Source organism: Bos indicus x Bos taurus, chromosome 1, assembly GCF_003369695.1.
Source record: "Bos indicus x Bos taurus breed Angus x Brahman F1 hybrid chromosome 1, Bos_hybrid_MaternalHap_v2.0, whole genome shotgun sequence".
NCBI classification, from domain to species: domain Eukaryota; kingdom Metazoa; phylum Chordata; class Mammalia; order Artiodactyla; family Bovidae; genus Bos; species Bos indicus x Bos taurus.
Window position 1 is genome coordinate 82,855,485 of NC_040076.1, and position 18,497 is coordinate 82,873,981.

At 41.4% G+C, this 18,497-nt stretch overlaps 1 protein-coding gene across 6 annotated transcripts in view; it reads left to right on the top strand.

Annotated features, from left to right (window-relative positions):
* The window catches only part of ABCC5 (ATP binding cassette subfamily C member 5), an 82,442-nt gene that overhangs the window by 10,455 nt on the left and 53,490 nt on the right, over nt 1-18,497 (top strand). For 3 of the 6 annotated variants that reach the window (XM_027539666.1, XM_027539673.1, XM_027539681.1), the window contains exons 3-6: nt 9,902-10,059; nt 12,425-12,580; nt 13,213-13,360; nt 18,166-18,399. In XM_027539666.1, coding sequence (XP_027395467.1) covers nt 9,902-10,059; nt 12,425-12,580; nt 13,213-13,360; nt 18,166-18,399 — 696 coding nt within the window. Of the gene's footprint in view, nt 1-9,901; nt 10,060-12,424; nt 12,581-13,212; nt 13,361-15,573; nt 18,400-18,497 lie in introns of those variants that run through there. The other 3 variants (XM_027539708.1, XM_027539699.1, XM_027539688.1) reach the window with 3 other exon arrangements.

Here is an 18,497-nt window from a genome sequence, read left to right on the forward strand (position 1 = left end):
TTTTTTAATTATTTAAGATTATTTTCTAAATTAGCTGTTCAAAGAATCAACTCTTATTAGATATCAAATAACAATTTCTGTTGACTAAAGCAGGTATGATGTTAAGCAGTTACTTAGTTTCCTTAAATGTATTCTCACAGTGGAAAAATAGGCAAACTGCCCAAATATTCACCTTTACTTTGCATCTCACCATTGTCAGCGCTTCCAGCCTGCTCTGCAGTACAGGTCACATAATGGACCCACTGATGTCTTATCTGAGGCATTTAACACAGGCACACACAGTACTGGGCACTGAAGGGAGTTTCATTTACAAATTGTATTTTGGCTTTTTTTTTTTTTAAGCTAAAGCCTGAAAGTCTTCAAGGGATTTTGTCAAATGTAAAATACCAACATTTTGTTATCTACACTGGTGGCTCTCAGTTTAGGCTGCATGTTAAAATCACTTGAAGAATGTTAAAAAAAGATACTAATACTCCAAACAAATTAAACCGGTCTCTGGGGTCACGCTCAGGCAGTCAGTGCTTTTTAAAGCTGCCCTGGTGATCCTAATGTGTCACCAGCGCCGAGAACCTCTTCCCTAGATCTCACGGGATCGTCTCTTCTATCCCCTCAACCAGTGGGGCTCCAAGTGTTTCCCTTTTCTTCTTCTGAGATTTATTTTCAGTTTATCCTTTGAAACCTTATCATTGTAATAACAAAGTTAATCTCATCCCCCGATGTAATAGGAACTTGGGAAAAGTTTCTTGGAATTTAGCTTATGAAACAACTGAAAGCCCTCCAGTTTTTCTCCTGATTCTGGGGTAATGCTAGATTATGAGGTACGGAAAAATACCTGTGTTACCGTGATGGTAATAAGGTATATCCACTGGTTTTACGTATTTACACTTGTGGATTGTATTAATAGCAGATCCTGGACATTAGGGTAACTCAGCCTAGTTACAAATGACTGAGCTGGGGTACAAATTAATCCATAGCCACTGAGCAATAAGGCTGAGGTTAGCAGGTTCCCCAACTCTGACTAGTGAGCCATTTCTAATATATTATGTTTCCTTCCTGTGAAGGTTGCATTCTGAAATTTTGCTGTCCCTCTAGACTGAAGTGGCCACTCTCTGGAATTTCTTAAGGGAAATGCTTGAGATGATCAGGATCTTGTTAATCACACATTGGAATAAGAAAGTGCTGAGAATTGGGGGAATTGTCCTTTGCGGTGTTAACTTATTGAGGAGAGGGAGGATGAAGAAGCCTGAAGTCAGATGTTCTTGGAAGGGCATCAGCTTTTTTCATTTCTTTTTAAATTTAAAATAAAACGTAACTTTCTCTTTAATCTTGAACATTTTGAGTCTCTTTGAAAACTGTATCTTTGTAACAGCTTCCCTTAAAAGTTTGTCTTTCTAAATGTTTATAGTAAAGGCAGCTGCAGGAATGGGACACCTACAGAAAAGCTTTTACTTGAGCCAGAAGAGTTTGTAAGAAGAGGCTATCCATTCTGTATTTTTGTTAATATCTTGTGAATTGAGGAGAAGAATATGCCCTAGGCTCTTGAGGCAAGTCCATTCTGATTGTGCCCTGAGGGCCGCTTTCTTTGTAACCTTTAATCCCCTTGGAAGCTGAGAGGCGCACCTGGTTGGTTCCTCAGCCCCTGGGCTTCGTTCTGAAGGCTGCCCTGCTGTTTGCTTTGAGAAAGGGATTGTTCAGCCTGAGGAATGACCATCGGTCCTTGGTATCCTGTCCCAGGCGTCTCCGGGCAGGGGGAAGCCCGAGGTTGCCCTGTCAGCAGACATTCCACTCTGGCAGCCTGTTAAAATGAGATGAACAAACTAGATAAGCAGAAGCCCTGTGGTGTAACAGTGAGCCTGTTATCACAGCCCTGGGGATGGTCTTGGAGCACAGAGGAGGGAGGGTCCCTGTGCAAATATCTCTGTTTGCTTATGGATCGAAAGTTCCTTGCTTTCCTCACCAGACGGGCATATAAATGGCTCTGTTTCCCTGACCTTTATTTGAACAGTGGCTGAATCTAAATTTCACTGTCCCCTTTCGGTTCCCCAGCGTCCTCACCCTGCTCCACCTCAGAGTCTCCTAGCCAGAGTCCTCAGGAAGATACAAACAGCAGCAGTAATTTCTTTGTTGAATGTTTTCTCAACTCCTGGACCAATCAGTATTTTTCCCTTTGGAATGAATCAGCTGCTGTTGGACGCCTTCTGTGGCTGCGTCCACTGTCCATGGAGAGCCCTTCAGTCTGCAAAGCTCTTTAGGAGAAATACAGAAAAATTAGTGCATCTCAGGAGAAGCCTTAAGAAGTTACTTCTAAAATTGACTTAAAGCATTGTAATATAAAAAACAAATAGGCCATAAAACACATTTCCCTAGGTCAGCATACACCGAATACTAGCATGTGAGCCAAGTTTAACTCTCTTGGACTACCTTAGCGCTACTGACATTTGGGGGCTAAATCCTTCTTTGTTGTGGGGGCCTGTCCTGTGCATGGTTGGCTGTTCGGCAGCATCCCTGGCCTCTACCCACTGAATGCACAGTTATGACCAAAATGTCTGCAAACATTACCAGATGTCTCCTGGGCAAGTAAAAATCCTCCTCAATTGAAGACTACTAGGCTATACTGGACTGTGAAGAAGGCTGAGCACCAAAGAATCGATGCTTTTGAACTGTGGTGTTGGAGAAGACTCTTGAGAGTCCCTTGGACTGCAAGGAGATCCAACCAGTCCATTCTGAAGGAGATCAGCCCTGGGATTTCTTTGGAAGGAATGATGCTAAAGCTGAAACTCCAGTACTTTGGCCACCTCATGCGAAGAGTTGACTCATTGGAAAAGACTCTGATGCTGGGAGGGATTGGGGGCAGGAGGAGAAGGGGACGACAGAGGATGAGATGGCTGGATGGCATCACTGACTTGATGGACGTGAGTCTGGGTGAACTCCGGGAGTTGGTGATGGACAGGGAGGCCTGGCGTGCTGCAATTCATGGGGTCGCAAAGAGTCGGACACGATTGAGTGACTGATCTGATCTGAGGCTATACTATCTAACACTGTAGCTGCCAGCCAAAGGCAGCTGTTGGGCCTTGGAAATGTGGAAAGTCCAAATTGAGATCTGCCATATAGAACACACGCACCAGGTGTCAAAGACTTAGAACCAAAAAAGAATATACCTTATAATTTTTTATCGATTACATGTTTAAAAGATACTATTTTGTATATATTGGGTTAAAGTATATTCTTATGGTTAATTTCACCTGTTTCTCTTCCCTTTTTAGTGTGGCTACTAAAAACATTTAAATTACATTTGTGTCTTATATTTTTTTCTGTTGGACAACATTGCACTGGAGTGTCAATCTACTGTGGTTTAACCATTAATCTTCTTATTAAGCATCTAGTCCCCTGTATACCATGGGTTTAAATTATGCCTTTTCTTGGGGAGAATTTTCTTTCTACAGTAATATTATGGAGACAGAGCATGTCTAAAGTGTTACATGTGACCAGTTTGTTTCCCTGACTACCTGCCAGCAATCACTAAAAATCCAGTCAAGGTTCAGATGTATGTTTTTCTTATGTTTCCCTCTTTGTTCGCTTGGATTTTATCTCTATTTCTACTGATATTAAGGTATGTATAATTGTATCTTAAAATTTAAGTTTAATTTCTTGCTTGGTGACATTGAATTTAGAGGCTGAGAGATGGACACTTTTGAATCAATTTAGTAGACTATTCTGGATTTTGAACTTTTATAAATACTAGACTATAACTTGCATGAAAGCAGTGATTTTGAGTTGTGAGTCTGTTTTTTCCCTCCTGTTTCCACACCCAGAGCTGTGCCTGGTGTGTTGTAGGTCCCTCAATAAATACTGAATGAATGGATAAAACATATGTTTTTCAGTAAAAGCTGACTGTTCAAAATATTATGTTAGTTATCTGGTCACTTTTTTAGTTGTATTCTCCTTTTTCTTGTGCTAATTTCATTACACAGAAAGTTTTCCTTTTTATATTCAAGCCATCCATTTTGCCTTCGGTAAGTTTCTGACTTTGGAGGCAGATGGAGACTATTTTCCTTCCATCATTGTGCTAAAATGCTATTTAATTCTCTTCTGTTTATTTCACCATTTTAATGTAACTTTGAGGGTTAATCCCAGATGGATTAATGTATGATATGAAACATGAGTCTCAGTTCATCTCCAGTCTGTTTTTTATTTGTCCCAATGATAGCCACTGAATCATATTTCCCTACCCTGTTATGTTATTTATGTGTTCATATAGCAAGCCTATATAGCTTGAATATATAGAGTCAGTTTTCTTGGTTCATTTCCATTTTTAATTCAGTCAGTCTTAGAATGTTGATAACTTGCTTTACAGAAAGTTAATATAGTAGAATATATTTGTTTTTACTTTAAATAGACATTTTTTTTCCCCTCGACTTGCTTGGCCAGGTAAACTTTTTTGGAAAGCCTAGAAAGAAAGAGAAGTTAGGCATCCAGCCAGACACAATTAGACATTTGTGACATCTTTGCAGTTACTAGCAGGTGATATAAATATGCTTTTACTTTATTTTAAAATATCAGTCTGTAATGTATTCATCTGTTAGCATCTACTCATCTTTGGTTGAAAAACCACCTGGAAGTGCACTTTTGCGATTAAGTAAACTCATCTGTTTATAGTCTAGTGTTTGTGATTTTGACTTTGGAAAGTACTATTTGCTTATAATGAGGTTAATTTGGAGAGTCAGAGTTTATTTTAATCTAATACTCACCCTGGGGAAGAGAGGAGAGCTGGCTGTCTATAAAGATATATCCGAGGTCATCTTATACAGTAATGATTTATTTGCTTGTTTTTTCTTTGAAAGGCACATAGCTTAGTAATTAAGAGCCTCAACTCTGGAGCCTGGATTCAATCTCTGCTTTTTAAAGATCTCTTCAAATCTCTGTTGTTACTTCACAGTTTCCTCAGCTGTAAGACAGGGGAATGAGAGTGTCTACCTCATAGGGTAATTGTGAGAATTATAAGAAGTTAGTATCTGTAAAACATTTAAAACAATGCCTGGCACACAGTAAATGCTTTATTGGTTTGTTATAAGTTCGTTTGTCCACATTTTCCCATCACCTTCAAGTAAGCAGTTATACTAGTCAAGAGATCTGGCTGCAGACAAAGAAGGCTGTCCTAACTTCCTGTATTTCTTGCTAATGTCCCAGAGTAGATGGGACAAAGGCAGCCTCGGGTTGACAAAATAGAACTGAAAGTACTAAATTAGCTAATAGAAGTTCTCTTTTGCAATATCACTGGAATGCACATTTTATAATGAGTAATTAAGAAAACTGGATATATGTCTAGTTGCTGGGAGCTATACTTTTTAATCCTATAATCCCACTGGTGGAATTTATCCTAAATAATCCAGAAAGAGAAAAATAAACTACAGTTGTTTATTACACGATTAATAATACACAGAAGATTAGAAGTGTATTGGTTAAGAAGATTTCTTAGTGGTATATCATGTAGCTTTAAATGATGATAATGCAGACTGTGGAGCAATATTGAGATATTCTAGTTGACATTTGAATAATAGGTGCCAGGCCCTGTACTGAGCCAGGGACCAAGGATACAAACAAGAGTTAGTCAGCCTGCCCTCCAGGAGCTCTTCTCTTGCCAGAAGCATCCCACTGCAGTGGCGTAGTACAGGGAAGACATAGGAAGGAGGAAGTGAATTCCCTAATCTTGAAACAATTAGGCAAAGCTAAAGGAAAGAGGAATGGTTGAGATAGTCCATAAGATTTATCAGGTGGATCAGTTGGTGTGTAATTAATATGTATTAAATGTTTGTTTAATACTTATACCCAATATTTTGCTAAACACTTTTCATTATCCCATTCATTCTTCTCAATACTTTGTGGTCTTCCCTGGTGCCTCAGCTGGTAAAGAATCCGCCTGCAATGCGGGAGACCTGGGTTCGGTCACTGGGTTGGGAAGATCCCCTGGAGAAGGAAGGGAAAGGCTACCCACTCCAGTATTCTGGGCTGGAGAATTCCATGGACTGTATAGTCCATGGGATTGCAAAGAGTCAGACATAACTAAGCCATTTCCACTTTAATTCATTCTTTTCAACACTTTGTGGTAGGTGCATGTACCATTGTAAAAATGAGTAAGTTGAAGCTTAAAGTGACTTGGTAATATGCAGAAAGTTGGTGGCAGAATCAGCCTATGAGCCCATATCTTATTTTCTAAAATCCACGTGCAGGGACTTCCCTGGTGGCACAGTAGATAAAACCCACCTGCCAATGCAGGGGACACGAGTTCAATCCCTGGTTCAGGAAGGTTCCCCTGCCACGGAGCAACTAAGCCCATGCGCTCTAGGATCCTCAGGCCACAACTCCTGAGCCTGTGTGCTGCCACTACTGAAGCTTGCATGCCCTAGAGCCCGTACTCCACAACAGGAGAAGCCACCACAATGAGAAGCCCTCGCACTGCAATGGAGAGTAGCCCTCGCTCGCAGCAACTAGAGAAAGCCCACATGCAGCAATGAAGACCCAGCATAGCCAAAAATAAATATATAAACTAAATTATAAAAATAAGAAAATAAAATCCGTATGCAAAACCACTATACTTCACAGAGGCCTCCAACTATGGGAAAATCCCACAGTGGCCTAAGGAATATAAATACTTTAAGATCATAGAGAGTATAGTTTTATTGGAGTAAGGGGGTTTTGTGTTGATTTTCTTGATAGTGTTATTTTATCATTCAAGAATTCTTGCCAGGAGCTAAACACCTGCTACTTATTGTTTTGAGAGTCCTGTCTTTGAAGGAGCTGGGGGCAAGTATGGAGCAGGACTTGAAACAGGATTCTGCATGGATCCTATCATCTCCAACAAATATTTCACTGTTGTCATCTAGGCAGTGAGTAGGATACGGCAATAAGATTGACAGTTTGAGAAGCAGTTTAGGAAAGAATAGCAAAAATATGATGTGACTTATTAAGTGGGTTGCTTAGAATGGTAACTTTCAATTGTCTTAGATCAACAGTATTGACTTTTCCATACCCATATGGTGGTCATTCCTACTCCATGTGTTATTATTATATGAAAATATGAGTATTAATTCAGCCACTTTTTCAACTACTTTTATGGGGTTTTTCTTTGTCAGAATAAAATTATACTGAATGCCTTGTATGAAAATCAAAAACAGTACAAGAGCCCTCAGTCTCTGATACATCACAGGCATTTTCTCATGCTGGTGTAGTACTCATGATATGCCTGGGTGAGTGAAACCTTGCCTGCCTGCTCTCATCTGAGTGTTTTTAGAGAACCTTTGAATTTCACATTCTCCACTATGGGAAGGAACTACCCGGAAGGTGGTAGAACATGACGTCATGCATATAGTCAAAGGAACAAAACTCATGCATTAAGATCGATTTTTGTTTATTGTTATCATTAAGTCCATTCACTTTTCTTTTCATAGGTTTTGATGAAACTAGGCATTTTAGAGATGAATAAAATGAAATCAGTGTACTATAAAGATAGAAATTGGAATGCTTTTATTCCCAGTATCTAGGACAGTTTTGTATATAGGTGCTCTGTAAGTTATTTGTTGAAAGAATGAATTAAATAAGATGTTAAGATTTTAGTTTTCTCTTAATGCTACTATGCTATTCTTATATAAGAATGCTAATGGATGGCATACCAAGTCTTCCTTTTTTAAAAAAAACATAAGCTTTGATACTTCTTTCTTTCTTTATTTATTGGTCATGCCATGTGGCATGCGGGATCTTAGTTCCCCCACCAGGGATCAAACCTGTGCCCCCTGCAGTGGAAGCTTGGAGTCCTAACCACTGGACAGCCAGGAAATTCCCCCCAAGTTTTCCTGTTCTGATGCCATACTGTCCAAAGATGTTTATAAAACTCTCCTAACTCTTGAACTTGGTTCTCCTAGAAAGACAAAAGATCTAGAACAGCTAAACCAGTTTTGTAAAGGAAGAATAATAAAGTTGGAGATAGCACACTGTGCTATTGTGAGACTTACTAAATAGCTGCCTCTTAATATTTGAGTTGCTTCTCTTCTGTGTGTAAAAGAGGTAGAGTGTGAAAATAGAGACTTCACTTTGTATAAGGCCCAGTGTGTTAGGTGCTACACCACTTAACTTTTTTTTTATCCGAGAGTTTATTCTTTCTTGCTAGTTTACAATAATTGCTAGAAATATTTGTGAGAATGTCAGAAAAGAATAAGGTTCTTATAAACCCTTTCATGAGGAAAAGAATGGTTCTGCTTCTGTAACAGTAACTGCGGAAGTCACTTTGGGTCGACAAACAACAAGGTTCTATGGTATAGGACAGGGAACTATATTCCGTATCCTGTGATAAACCATAATGGAAAAGAATATGAGGAAGAATGTGTGTGTGTGACCCTGTGATCCCACTCTGTATGGGGATCTGTGTGACTCTATGATCCGTGACGGATCTATATATCCGTGTATATATGTATAAACATATATACAATAAAATATTACTCAGCCATTGAAAAGAATGAAATAGTGCCATTTGCAGCAACATGGATGGACCTAGAGATTATCATACTGAGTGAATTAAGTCATAGGGAGAAGGAGAAATATCATATGACATCCCTTATATGTGGAATCTACAATGAAATGATACAAATGAACTTATAAAACAGAAACAGACTCACAGACCTCCAGAACGAGCTTATGGTTGCTGGAGGGGGAAGAGGGAGTTAGGGACTTTGAGATAGACATGTACACACTGCTAAAATGAATAGCACACAGGGACCTACTGTATAGCACATAGAACTCTGCTCAGTGGTTAATGTGGCAGCCTGGATGGGAGGGGGATTTGGGGGAGAATGGATACATGTGTATGTATGGCTGAGTCCCTTCTCTACTCACCTGAAACTATCACAACATTGTTTGTTAATCAGCTATATACCCCAATACAAAAGTTTTTTAAAAAGAATGTGTATGCATAACTGAATCATTTTGCTCTACTGTAAAAATTAATGCACGACTATGAATTAACTACACTTCAATAAAATTTTTAAAAAAGTAATTTTGGGTTACTTTTAGAATAAATAGGCATAGATGTGTCCAGGTTTTTGGCCCACCCTCTTCTGCCATAGTCAGAGTTTGAATTACATGCATTTTTATTAATATGATTAATTGGTATTTATAAACTTTGTATTTCTACCCATGAGACCCTCTGCTTGTGGAAGTCTGGATAGGAGCTCTTTAGCTGGGCAGCCAGGGTGAGAGCCCCAGTTCTGCACTCTTTGTTGCCAACAAGAGAGAGAGAGGGGAAGCATGTGTGCATTCTGGCTTTTTCTGCCTGACAGAGCTATTTAATGGGGAGGGGTGTTGATTGTTAACTTTTTGTCATAGAAAACAGGCAATAGAATTTGCAGTTAGTAGTGAAATAATTGACTCTCAGTTTGTATTGGGAAATGAAAGATAAAACATTTTGGTGATAAAAATATAAATTTTAAAACATACAACACAATGAGTGAATCCTAATATAAACTGTGGATTTCAGTTAGTGATAACATATCGGTCTTGGGCCATCACTTGTGGCAAATGTAGTGCACTCATGCAAGATGTTAATTATGGAGGAGAAGAGGGTAGGTGAGGAGGTCTATGGGAACTCAGTACTTTCTGCTCAGTTTTTCTGAAAGTGCTCAAATAATAATCATAAATGAAGTCTATTAGTGTAGAAGTTTTAAGTATCCGGTTGAATGTTCCTTAGTGAGTTCGTATCACACAAGTGAGTGTTTACCCTCCTGACCCTTGGGATTTCCTGGGTGAGATGACTCAGGTTTGCAGTTTGAGCTGTTGTGTCAGTAGATTTGGTCCTCTCTGATTCTCTCATGTTCATTAACTGTGCTTTGCCTTTTCTCCCTCTCTGTTGAAACAGTTGGATTGCCAGGATGCCTTGGAAACAGCAGCCCGAGCTGAAGGCCTTTCCCTGGACCCCTCCATGCATTCTCAGCTCAGAATCCTGGATGAGGAACATCCCAAGGGAAAGTACCATCATAGCTTAAGTGTTCTGAAGCCCATCCGGACCACTTCCAAGTAAGAGCTTCTGCTAGTTAATGGCTTGTCTGTGAAGCACCAGAAAAATTGGGGCTAAGATTATTTGGGGAAACTTGAGTTTAGTCATCAGTATCAGTTCAGTTGCTCAGTCATGTCCAACCTTTTGCGACCCCATGGACTGCAGCATGCCAGGCTTCCCTGTCTATCACCAACTCCCGGAGCTTACTTAAACTCATGTCCATCAAGTCAGTGATGACATCTAACCATCTCATCATCTGTTGCCCCTTCTCCTCCTGCCTTCAATCTTTCCCAGCATCAGGATCTTTTCCAATGAGTCAGTTCTTCACATCAGGTGGCCAAAGTATTGGAGCTTCAGCTTCAGCATCAGTCCTTCTAATGAATATTGAGGATTGATTTCCTTTAGGACTGAATGGTTTGATCTCCTTGCAGTCCAAGGGACTCTCAAGAGTCTTCTCCAACACCATAGTTCAAAAGCATCAGTTCTTTGGTGCTCAGCTCTCATATCCATACATGACTACTGAAAAAACCATAGCTTTGACTAGATGGACCTTTGTTGGCAAAGTAATGTCTCTGCTTTTTAATATGCTGTCTAGGTTGGTCAGGGAACTCCACTCAACATTCTGTAATGACCTACGTGGGAAAATTAGCTTTAAAAGAATATATGTATAACTGATTCACTTTGCTGTATACCTGAAACTAACACAACATTGCAAATCAACTATACTCCAATAAAATAAAATAAAAAATACCAATTCATCATATGAAGTATTTGTGCATTCCCTCTTTTTCTTTTCCTTGACAAGTCATTACAGAGAATTACATGTTTAATTAGCATTTTCATAAAATCAGGGTTTTTGCAGCTCATGATTTTTTATTGCTTATATGTTTTCTAATTCATTAAGTTTTACTTTTATTTTCCTCCTTCTTTCAGTTCATTCTTCTTTTCCTCGTAGCTTCTTTATATATTAGACTCTCTTTTTCTTGAGTTCAAGCATTAGAGTATATTAATTTTGACACAAATAGTGATTTAGCAGCATGTTTAGATGTATGCTCTTTTCATTATAATTTAGGGCTTTTTTTCAAATTTCCAGTGTGATTTTTTTTGTGTTTCATGAGACATTTTTTAAAATTATTTTAAATTTCTAGTGTTCAGGGGAATTTTTAGCAGTCTCTTAGTGATTATTTTCAAACTTATTTGCACTGTGGTCTAATGTTACTAATTGAGTTTCTCAGTAATTTGTTTTCTGCTTGCTCTATCAATTACTAGAAAGAGTATTTAAAGTTTATTATCCCTATTAGTTATCTATTTTTATATAGTAAAATTGGATTGTATCTATCACTCCCTATCTCCCAATCTATCCCTCTCCCCCCACTTCAGTTCAGTTCAGTTCAGTCACTCAGATATGCAGATGACACCACCCTTATGGCAGAAAGTGAAGAGGAACTCAAAAGCCTCTTGATGAAAGTGAAAGTGGAGAGTGAAAAAGTTGGCTTAAAGCTTAACATTCAGAAAACGAAGATCATGGCATCCAGTCCCATCACCTCGTGGGAAATAGATGGGGAAACAGTGTCAGACTTTATTTTTTTGGGCTCCAAAATCACTGCAGATGGTGACTGCAGCCATGAAATTAAAAGACGCTTACTCCTTGGAAGGAAAGTTATGACCAACCTAGATAGCATATTCAAAAGCAGAGACATTACTCTGCCAACAAAGGTTCGTCTAGTCAAGGCTATGGTTTTTCCTGTGGTCATGTATGGATGTGAGAGTTGGACTGTGAAGAAGGCTGAGCGCCGAAGAACTGATGCTTTTGAACTGTGGTATTGGAGAAGACTCTTGAGAGTCCCTTGGACTGCAAGGAGATCCAACCAGTCCATTCTGAAGGAGATCAGCCCTGGGATTTCTTTGGAAGGAATGATGCTGAAGCTGAAACTCCAGTACTTTGGCCACCTCATGTGAAGAGTTGACTCATTGGAAAAGACTGATGCTGGGAGGGATTGGGGGCAGGAGGAGAAGGGGATGGCAGAGGATGAGATGGCTGGATGGCATCACTGACTTGATGGACGTGAGTCTGGGTGAACTCCGGGAGCTGGTGATGGATAGGGAGGCCTGGTGTGCTGCGATTCATGGGGTCGCAAAGAGTCGGACACGACTGAGCGACTGAACTGAACTAGGTTGGTCATAGCTTTTCTTCCAAGGAGCAGCGCATCTTTTAATTTCATGGCTTCAGTCACCAACTGCAGTGATTTTGGAGCCCCAAAAATAAAGTCTCTCACTGTTTCCATTGTTAAGAGTGCTGTATACTAACTAAACAGCGTATTTTAAGTGTTGGCTGGCCTTTCCATGTGCGTTGACAATTTTGTGCTTTGGGTTTTCTCTCCTCAGACACCAGCACCCAGTGGACAATGCTGGGCTCTTCTCCTGTATGACTTTTTCTTGGCTTTCTCCTCTGGCTCGCAAAGCCCACAAGAAGGGGGAGCTCTTAATGGAGGATGTGTGGTCTTTGTCCAAGTATGAGTCTTCCGAGGTGAACTGCAGAAGGTAGGCGTCTCTGGTCCACCCTCATTTCCCACAGACTGGATATGTAGGGCCTGAGCTAGGAGTGTGGGTCTGGCAGTGCCACATTCAGAACTCTGAGTCCTTTTAGGATTTGAGCCGTGCTATAGAGGGAGGGTAGCCTGGGGGTGACTTTCTCTTTGCTCTTCTGCTTTATCTCCTATTTTACCTTGAATCCTGTTTTAACTACGGGCTTTCTCTCTCTCTCTCAGCCCCGCTTCTCTTCCTGAGTCTGCAGGGAGATTATGTTGCTGCCTTGTGACAGAGTACATTTTTGTGGTAGCCGATTGTCATGATTAAAATCTAGTTTACAACTTTACACTTTACCAGAGGATCCTTCAGCAAGGGTTGGGGACCCTTGAGAAAGACAGATTCTATTCAGGGATAATTTTTGTGGGTGGAAGGAAAGACTTTGGTTCTCATCATTTTCTGAATCCTGAGAGGCTGCCTATACAGGGTAAATATGTGGTTACCAGGAAGGGTCTTTTTTCCCCAGAAGGTGAAGACTCTGTACATAACTTTAAAGGAGAGACTGGTGCGAGTGGTGGCAGCAGGGAGGCTGGGGTGTGCGTATTCCCTGGAAAGATGTGTAACGGAGGATATGTGCCCTTGTTAAGACTAGAGAGACTGTGGCAAGAAGAGCTGAATGAAGTTGGGCCCGACGCTGCTTCCCTCCGGAGGGTTGTGTGGACCTTCTGCCGCACCAGGCTCATCCTCTCCATCGTGTGCCTGATGATCACACAGCTGGCGGGCTTCAGTGGACCAGTAAGTCCTAACCATCCTTTCTGACAGTCTCCAGGGGCCCAGCCATGGCCAGCTCTAACATTCTTATTCTGTTTCAGGGGTTGTGCTCACCTTTGGGCTAGTTAGCAACCTTAGAGATGCCTCCAGGTCTGTTGCCAGGGAACAACTGATATTGGGTGAATAGTGGTTTGTGAAAACTAGAAGGATGAGGGGGCCGTGTTACCAGAGAAGAAGCGGAACTGGCTTGCTTCCCTGGGGTGGGGGTGAAGCTGAGTGATTCCGTTTCTGTACAGGACCATGCTGCTGTGGTGTGTGTTGACATGAAACAATAGTCCTGGTTCGGGAGGTGTGTCTTGCTGTGCTGTGAGTGGCGTTGTATGGCATAGGCTGTTGAGTTGGTGCTGGTGACACAGCGAAGGTCTGGAGGCAGAGTTGTCACGTGTTTGCCAGTTCTGTGGCAAAGGAGCCCTCAAGAAGCTGGAGGACTGTTGAGATTTTTAGAGTCTAACCTGAAGTCCATTTTCAGTTTTGGTTTATAGTGTAAGCTGTGTGGCAGGTGTCGGGATGGCAGCCCTGGTTTTCCTAGTGTTGCTGAAGCAGAGTAGGGGAGAAGAGTGACCACCACACTGTTCTCTGGACACCTGTTTCTTACACCCACTGTGCTGCCCTTACACTTGAGATTTTGATTAAATCTATTTTCTACATATTTGCCTTGAGGCATCGGAGCAGTAGTACTCCTTATTCTGTGCATTTTCCATGTGTGGGTAAGCTGGAGGTTCATGGTTTTGGTAAGTATGGGCCTAAGATGCATGGTAATTAGGTAAAACTAATTTGCAGTTTTTCTGTTATGTTCTTTTTTTGTTGTTGTTTGTTCATTTGTTTTTTGTTTTTAATGTTTGATGTCTTTAAAAAGTTTTGATCTCTTTTCTGAAGCAGAGAACACTCCTTTTCTGGTATTGGGTTTCTTATTAATTGACCAACTAACACACTTTGGTATAAGTTTTTAAGTAAGAGGGACCATGTACCTGAATATTATGTCACTGACCAAAATGGCAAACGTTTTCATAGGACCAGCTTCCCCCAAGAAGAGCTTCTGTCATTGTTTCACTACAGGGCTGGTGGCTGCTCTGATCTTTTGAAGAATTCTTTCAGCTGGGTAGCACGGTATACAGGCTTCCTTGATTCTGTTTGGTCAATGCTAGAATTTCATTGGCTCTCCCACCTCCCCCCCAAAATTCCATATTGTTGGGATTTTAATTTTTCACTTGGGAAGAACAGTTACTTATGCTTGTTCAGCTTGGGGGCCTTACAGTCACTCCCTTGAGCACCTGCATATTCTTTCAGCTCTCTTTTAAGGCACCGTGCACTGGACTACTAATCTCTAGTAAAGTGTCCTCAACGCCAGGGAAAGCGGAGAGCCTTCCTTCAATAGGAAAACAGCAGCACGCTTTTCCTTTTCTTCACTCTCTTTACGAAGAACACCTTAAGGCCTGTGTTATTTCAGGAGACTTTTTCCCTGGAACGATCAAGAAAGCAGTGGTTTCATCCAGTATCTCATTGACAAAAAAAGATTTCAGATTGTAAGCAATGAAAATTTCTGTTTTTCAGAGCTCCAGTTCTAACGAATTTCTTTTTAATTGAAAACTGAAGAATTGAGTTTGAGATTACTATTAGCAGTGAGCATACCTTCCATCTGTGGATTTAAATCCTCTGGAAGAATATCCATTTTTGATTTTTGCACATTTTCTAATATGTCAGGGCTTTCAAACTGTCTTCATCTGTTCTTACAGAAATCTACGTAAGAACTGAGTCCCCAGATACCATATATATATATATATATTTTTTTTTTTTAAATCTCCCCTCCGGCCTCACTGAACCTTGGTAGCCATATGCAGAGCTAATGAAACACAATCAAGTGAATGTGTGTTGTTTCATTTTTTTAACTGCTGGCTGGCCAGGGCTGGACATTAATGATCAAGATGGGTTTCAGTCACACCAGTGGACCAGCACTCTGCACATGGCGTCTAAGGGTCACCATAGTGTTAATGGAGAACCAAAATCTATAAGGATATGATCCTGATCTCTGATGAGTGGCCAAATTGCTAAACTTGCAGAGATGATTTGTGGCCTTCTTGGATTAAAACAGTTTTAGAAGACCAGGCCTGACTTATGATTTATGTGTAAAGAATTAGCATCCGCCCTGTAGATTTGCAAGAGACGGCTTCCTCCTGCAGTGCAATCTCTTGGTGAATGCTAACTCTGCTCACGGGCCTTTGCGGGAAAGGACAGTGAAAAGCCTCTAGAGAGGTAAGTTTCCCGCCCTTCCAACCTCTCTCCAGCTGCAGCTTGCTTGGTGCTGTCAGGATCTGGATTTGGGGGGAGTGTCTCTGTAGTGGAACCAGTGACAGAAGCTGTTCTTTAGAATTTTCAGGATGGCTGTATTCTGCGGTCAGAATGAGAGAGTCAAGCTGGGCAGAATCTCTCGCCAAGAGTTCAGGTAAGGTAATGTTTATTCACTGGGAATGGACAGCCAGACAGCTATGCTGACAATCTCGAGTTTTCTCCCAGTTTGTTTAAATTTAAATGATAAATCTGTAACCTTTTAAGATGAAATTTTGGTTGGTTTTTTCATGAGAACCTTTTTATTTCCTTTGTTCCATACAAAATGGTTTGAAATGTAATTGTTTTTTAAAAACGCTGTGTGTGTTGAAAAGTCTTTAATCTGCTGTTTCCTCTCTTCCCTCCCCTTTGAAAGTTTTATATAGTGTAAGCATTCATTTTGTCTTTTACCTTCCCCCTTCTCCTCCCCTCTGGGAGGTCCTAATGCTATTGCCTGGTGCTGAAAGTGGCACAATAAAGGTATGGGAAGGAAGGAACCCCAAACTACAACCTGCTGTCCTTTCACGCCTTCCTTTGGAGACGGCTCCGTCAGTGCCGAGGTGTGTGAGAAAATGCTTTACCGCACCGCCATCTTACTGAGTCGCTTCACGTGAGGAAAATGGGGTTCTGACCCTGCCACTCAGTGACTCAGTTCCACATTTCGGATTGCGTACTGGAAAAGAAGCCAACCTTCTTGCTAGTAATCCAGCAACCCAGCTGTGTGCAGTGGTGACCCAAGCAGTGGATATAAAACCTAAAAATCCAAGGGAGGGGAGCGATGGGATACACAGTTCTTGGCATCTGAAATCTCCTATTTACTTGATCAGATTGTTTACTGAGACTTGACGGAAATCTGATTGGTGGGGATCTCTTAGGATCTAGTCAACATCTGGTATTAATTTCCTCTTAGAAAAAAAAAGAAATAACGACTCACCCAGAGAGAGTCTGGAATTCAGCATTAGCTGCTTCAGGACAATTGCATCTGGCCTCCATTTTGGTCTGTCAGTCAAGCTGGTTTCCAGCTTCAGTACCCTTTGCTATAAAGATTGGGGTAGATTGTGGATGGGTTTCTCCTTAATTTTGTTTTCTCCCTTTAGGGAGGGGGATTGGTTTGACTTTCTTTTTGCTGTGGTTTGTTTTGTTTCATTTTTGGCAAGATCGACTTTAGCTGTAAGGACTCGAAAAGACTCTGAAGGATGCCACCCGTTTTTCCTTGAGGCCTAGATTTTTGTATTCCGTCCTGAGCAGAGGTCACTCCTCACGGCCTAGTGACCCAATAGCACCAGTGATTTTAAGCAAGAGTCACCCCTTTGGGGAGTTTTCAGTTTTGTTTTGTTTTTTAACTCTCTTTCCTTAGCAGCGAGGTCTTTATTCCTGGAGAATCTCCTCTATTGCAGACTCACTGCAACTTCAGGAGCCCTAACCGATTAAGTGCTGTCAGCTTGATGTGCTCCTCCGGACTTTGGAAACAGATCTCGGTTCAATGCTGTATTTCCACTGTGTGTAGTTAAAAAACAACAGTCATGGCCAGCCGACCTGTTGGCTGGCTAGCCCTGTATAACTCAACTCTGTATGTTCCCATGTATGTTACCGCAATGCTCCTCCTGTTGTACAGTGTCTGTGAGATGCTCTTTGAAGATGGTACTTTTTTTTTTTTCATTTTCAATAAAAGTACATGACCTCCCACTTCCTGGTATTTAATCCTGTTGCTGAATGTGCCTTGTGTGAGTGTGTGCTCCGGCGTTGCAGGACCTCAGAGCTGGAGGTGGCACTCGGTGGTTCTGGGGGCTGCTGCCTTCCCTCCCTGCAGGTGGTGTTAGACATGTGCTACCTGAGGTAACATGTTTTTGTTTTTGGGAGGGATTGGGGCATGGGGGAGGGCCCGTGGGAGGGGCTCTGGATTGTGGATAGTCTGCTTTGTTTGCTCTCTTCTGTACTATTAAACTGCTGATGTTTATTTTCAGGAATGTTTTGCAAATGCACTTCTCACTCTTCCCCAGTCCAACTGTAGGTACACTGTTCCTTTTTATCAAATAAGCACGTTTGAAACGATCCAAAAAAAAGAAAGGTCTTAACTTCATGTAAAGAAATGTATCATTGTGTGGAGATACTGGAATAAGGTCAAATATATACTTTTTAATGATCAGTGTGTTGAGAATGAATTTCAGCTCATGGACAGGTTTATGTTACATTAGAAAGAGTATCAGTTTCGATGGTATCCAAAGGAAGAAAAGTTTCAAATTAGACCTGCCTCCTGCAAAATGCCCTGCATAAATTGCCGAGGGTGGGCCATCAGCAGTAATTGGTCCTCCAAGAAGGTCTTTCTCTGCTTAGGCACTTGTCACTGTACAGTGGAGATGCCTTCTCTTTCTAACTTAACATAAAACTGCGGTGTAGTGTGTGGGTGCGGTGGAGATGCTGACAGCAGTGTGTGTTTCTCCCTGTAGGCCTTCGTGGTGAAGCACCTCCTGGAGTACACCCAGGACACAGAGTCTAACCTCCAGTACAGCTTGCTGCTAGTCCTGGGCCTCCTCCTGACAGAAATTGTGCGTTCTTGGTCACTCGCACTGACATGGGCGTTGAATTACCGAACTGGGGTACGCTTGCGGGGAGCCATCCTAACCATGGCGTTTAAGAAGATCCTTAAGCTGAAGAACATTAAGGAAAAGTCTGTGGGTGAGGTGAGTGAGGGGTGATGGCTTCAGGGCAGAGAGAGAGCTCCCAGCCTGGGCTTTTTCCTTCCCTTGAGTCCCTGCTCTGACCTTTACCTTCCTGCTGA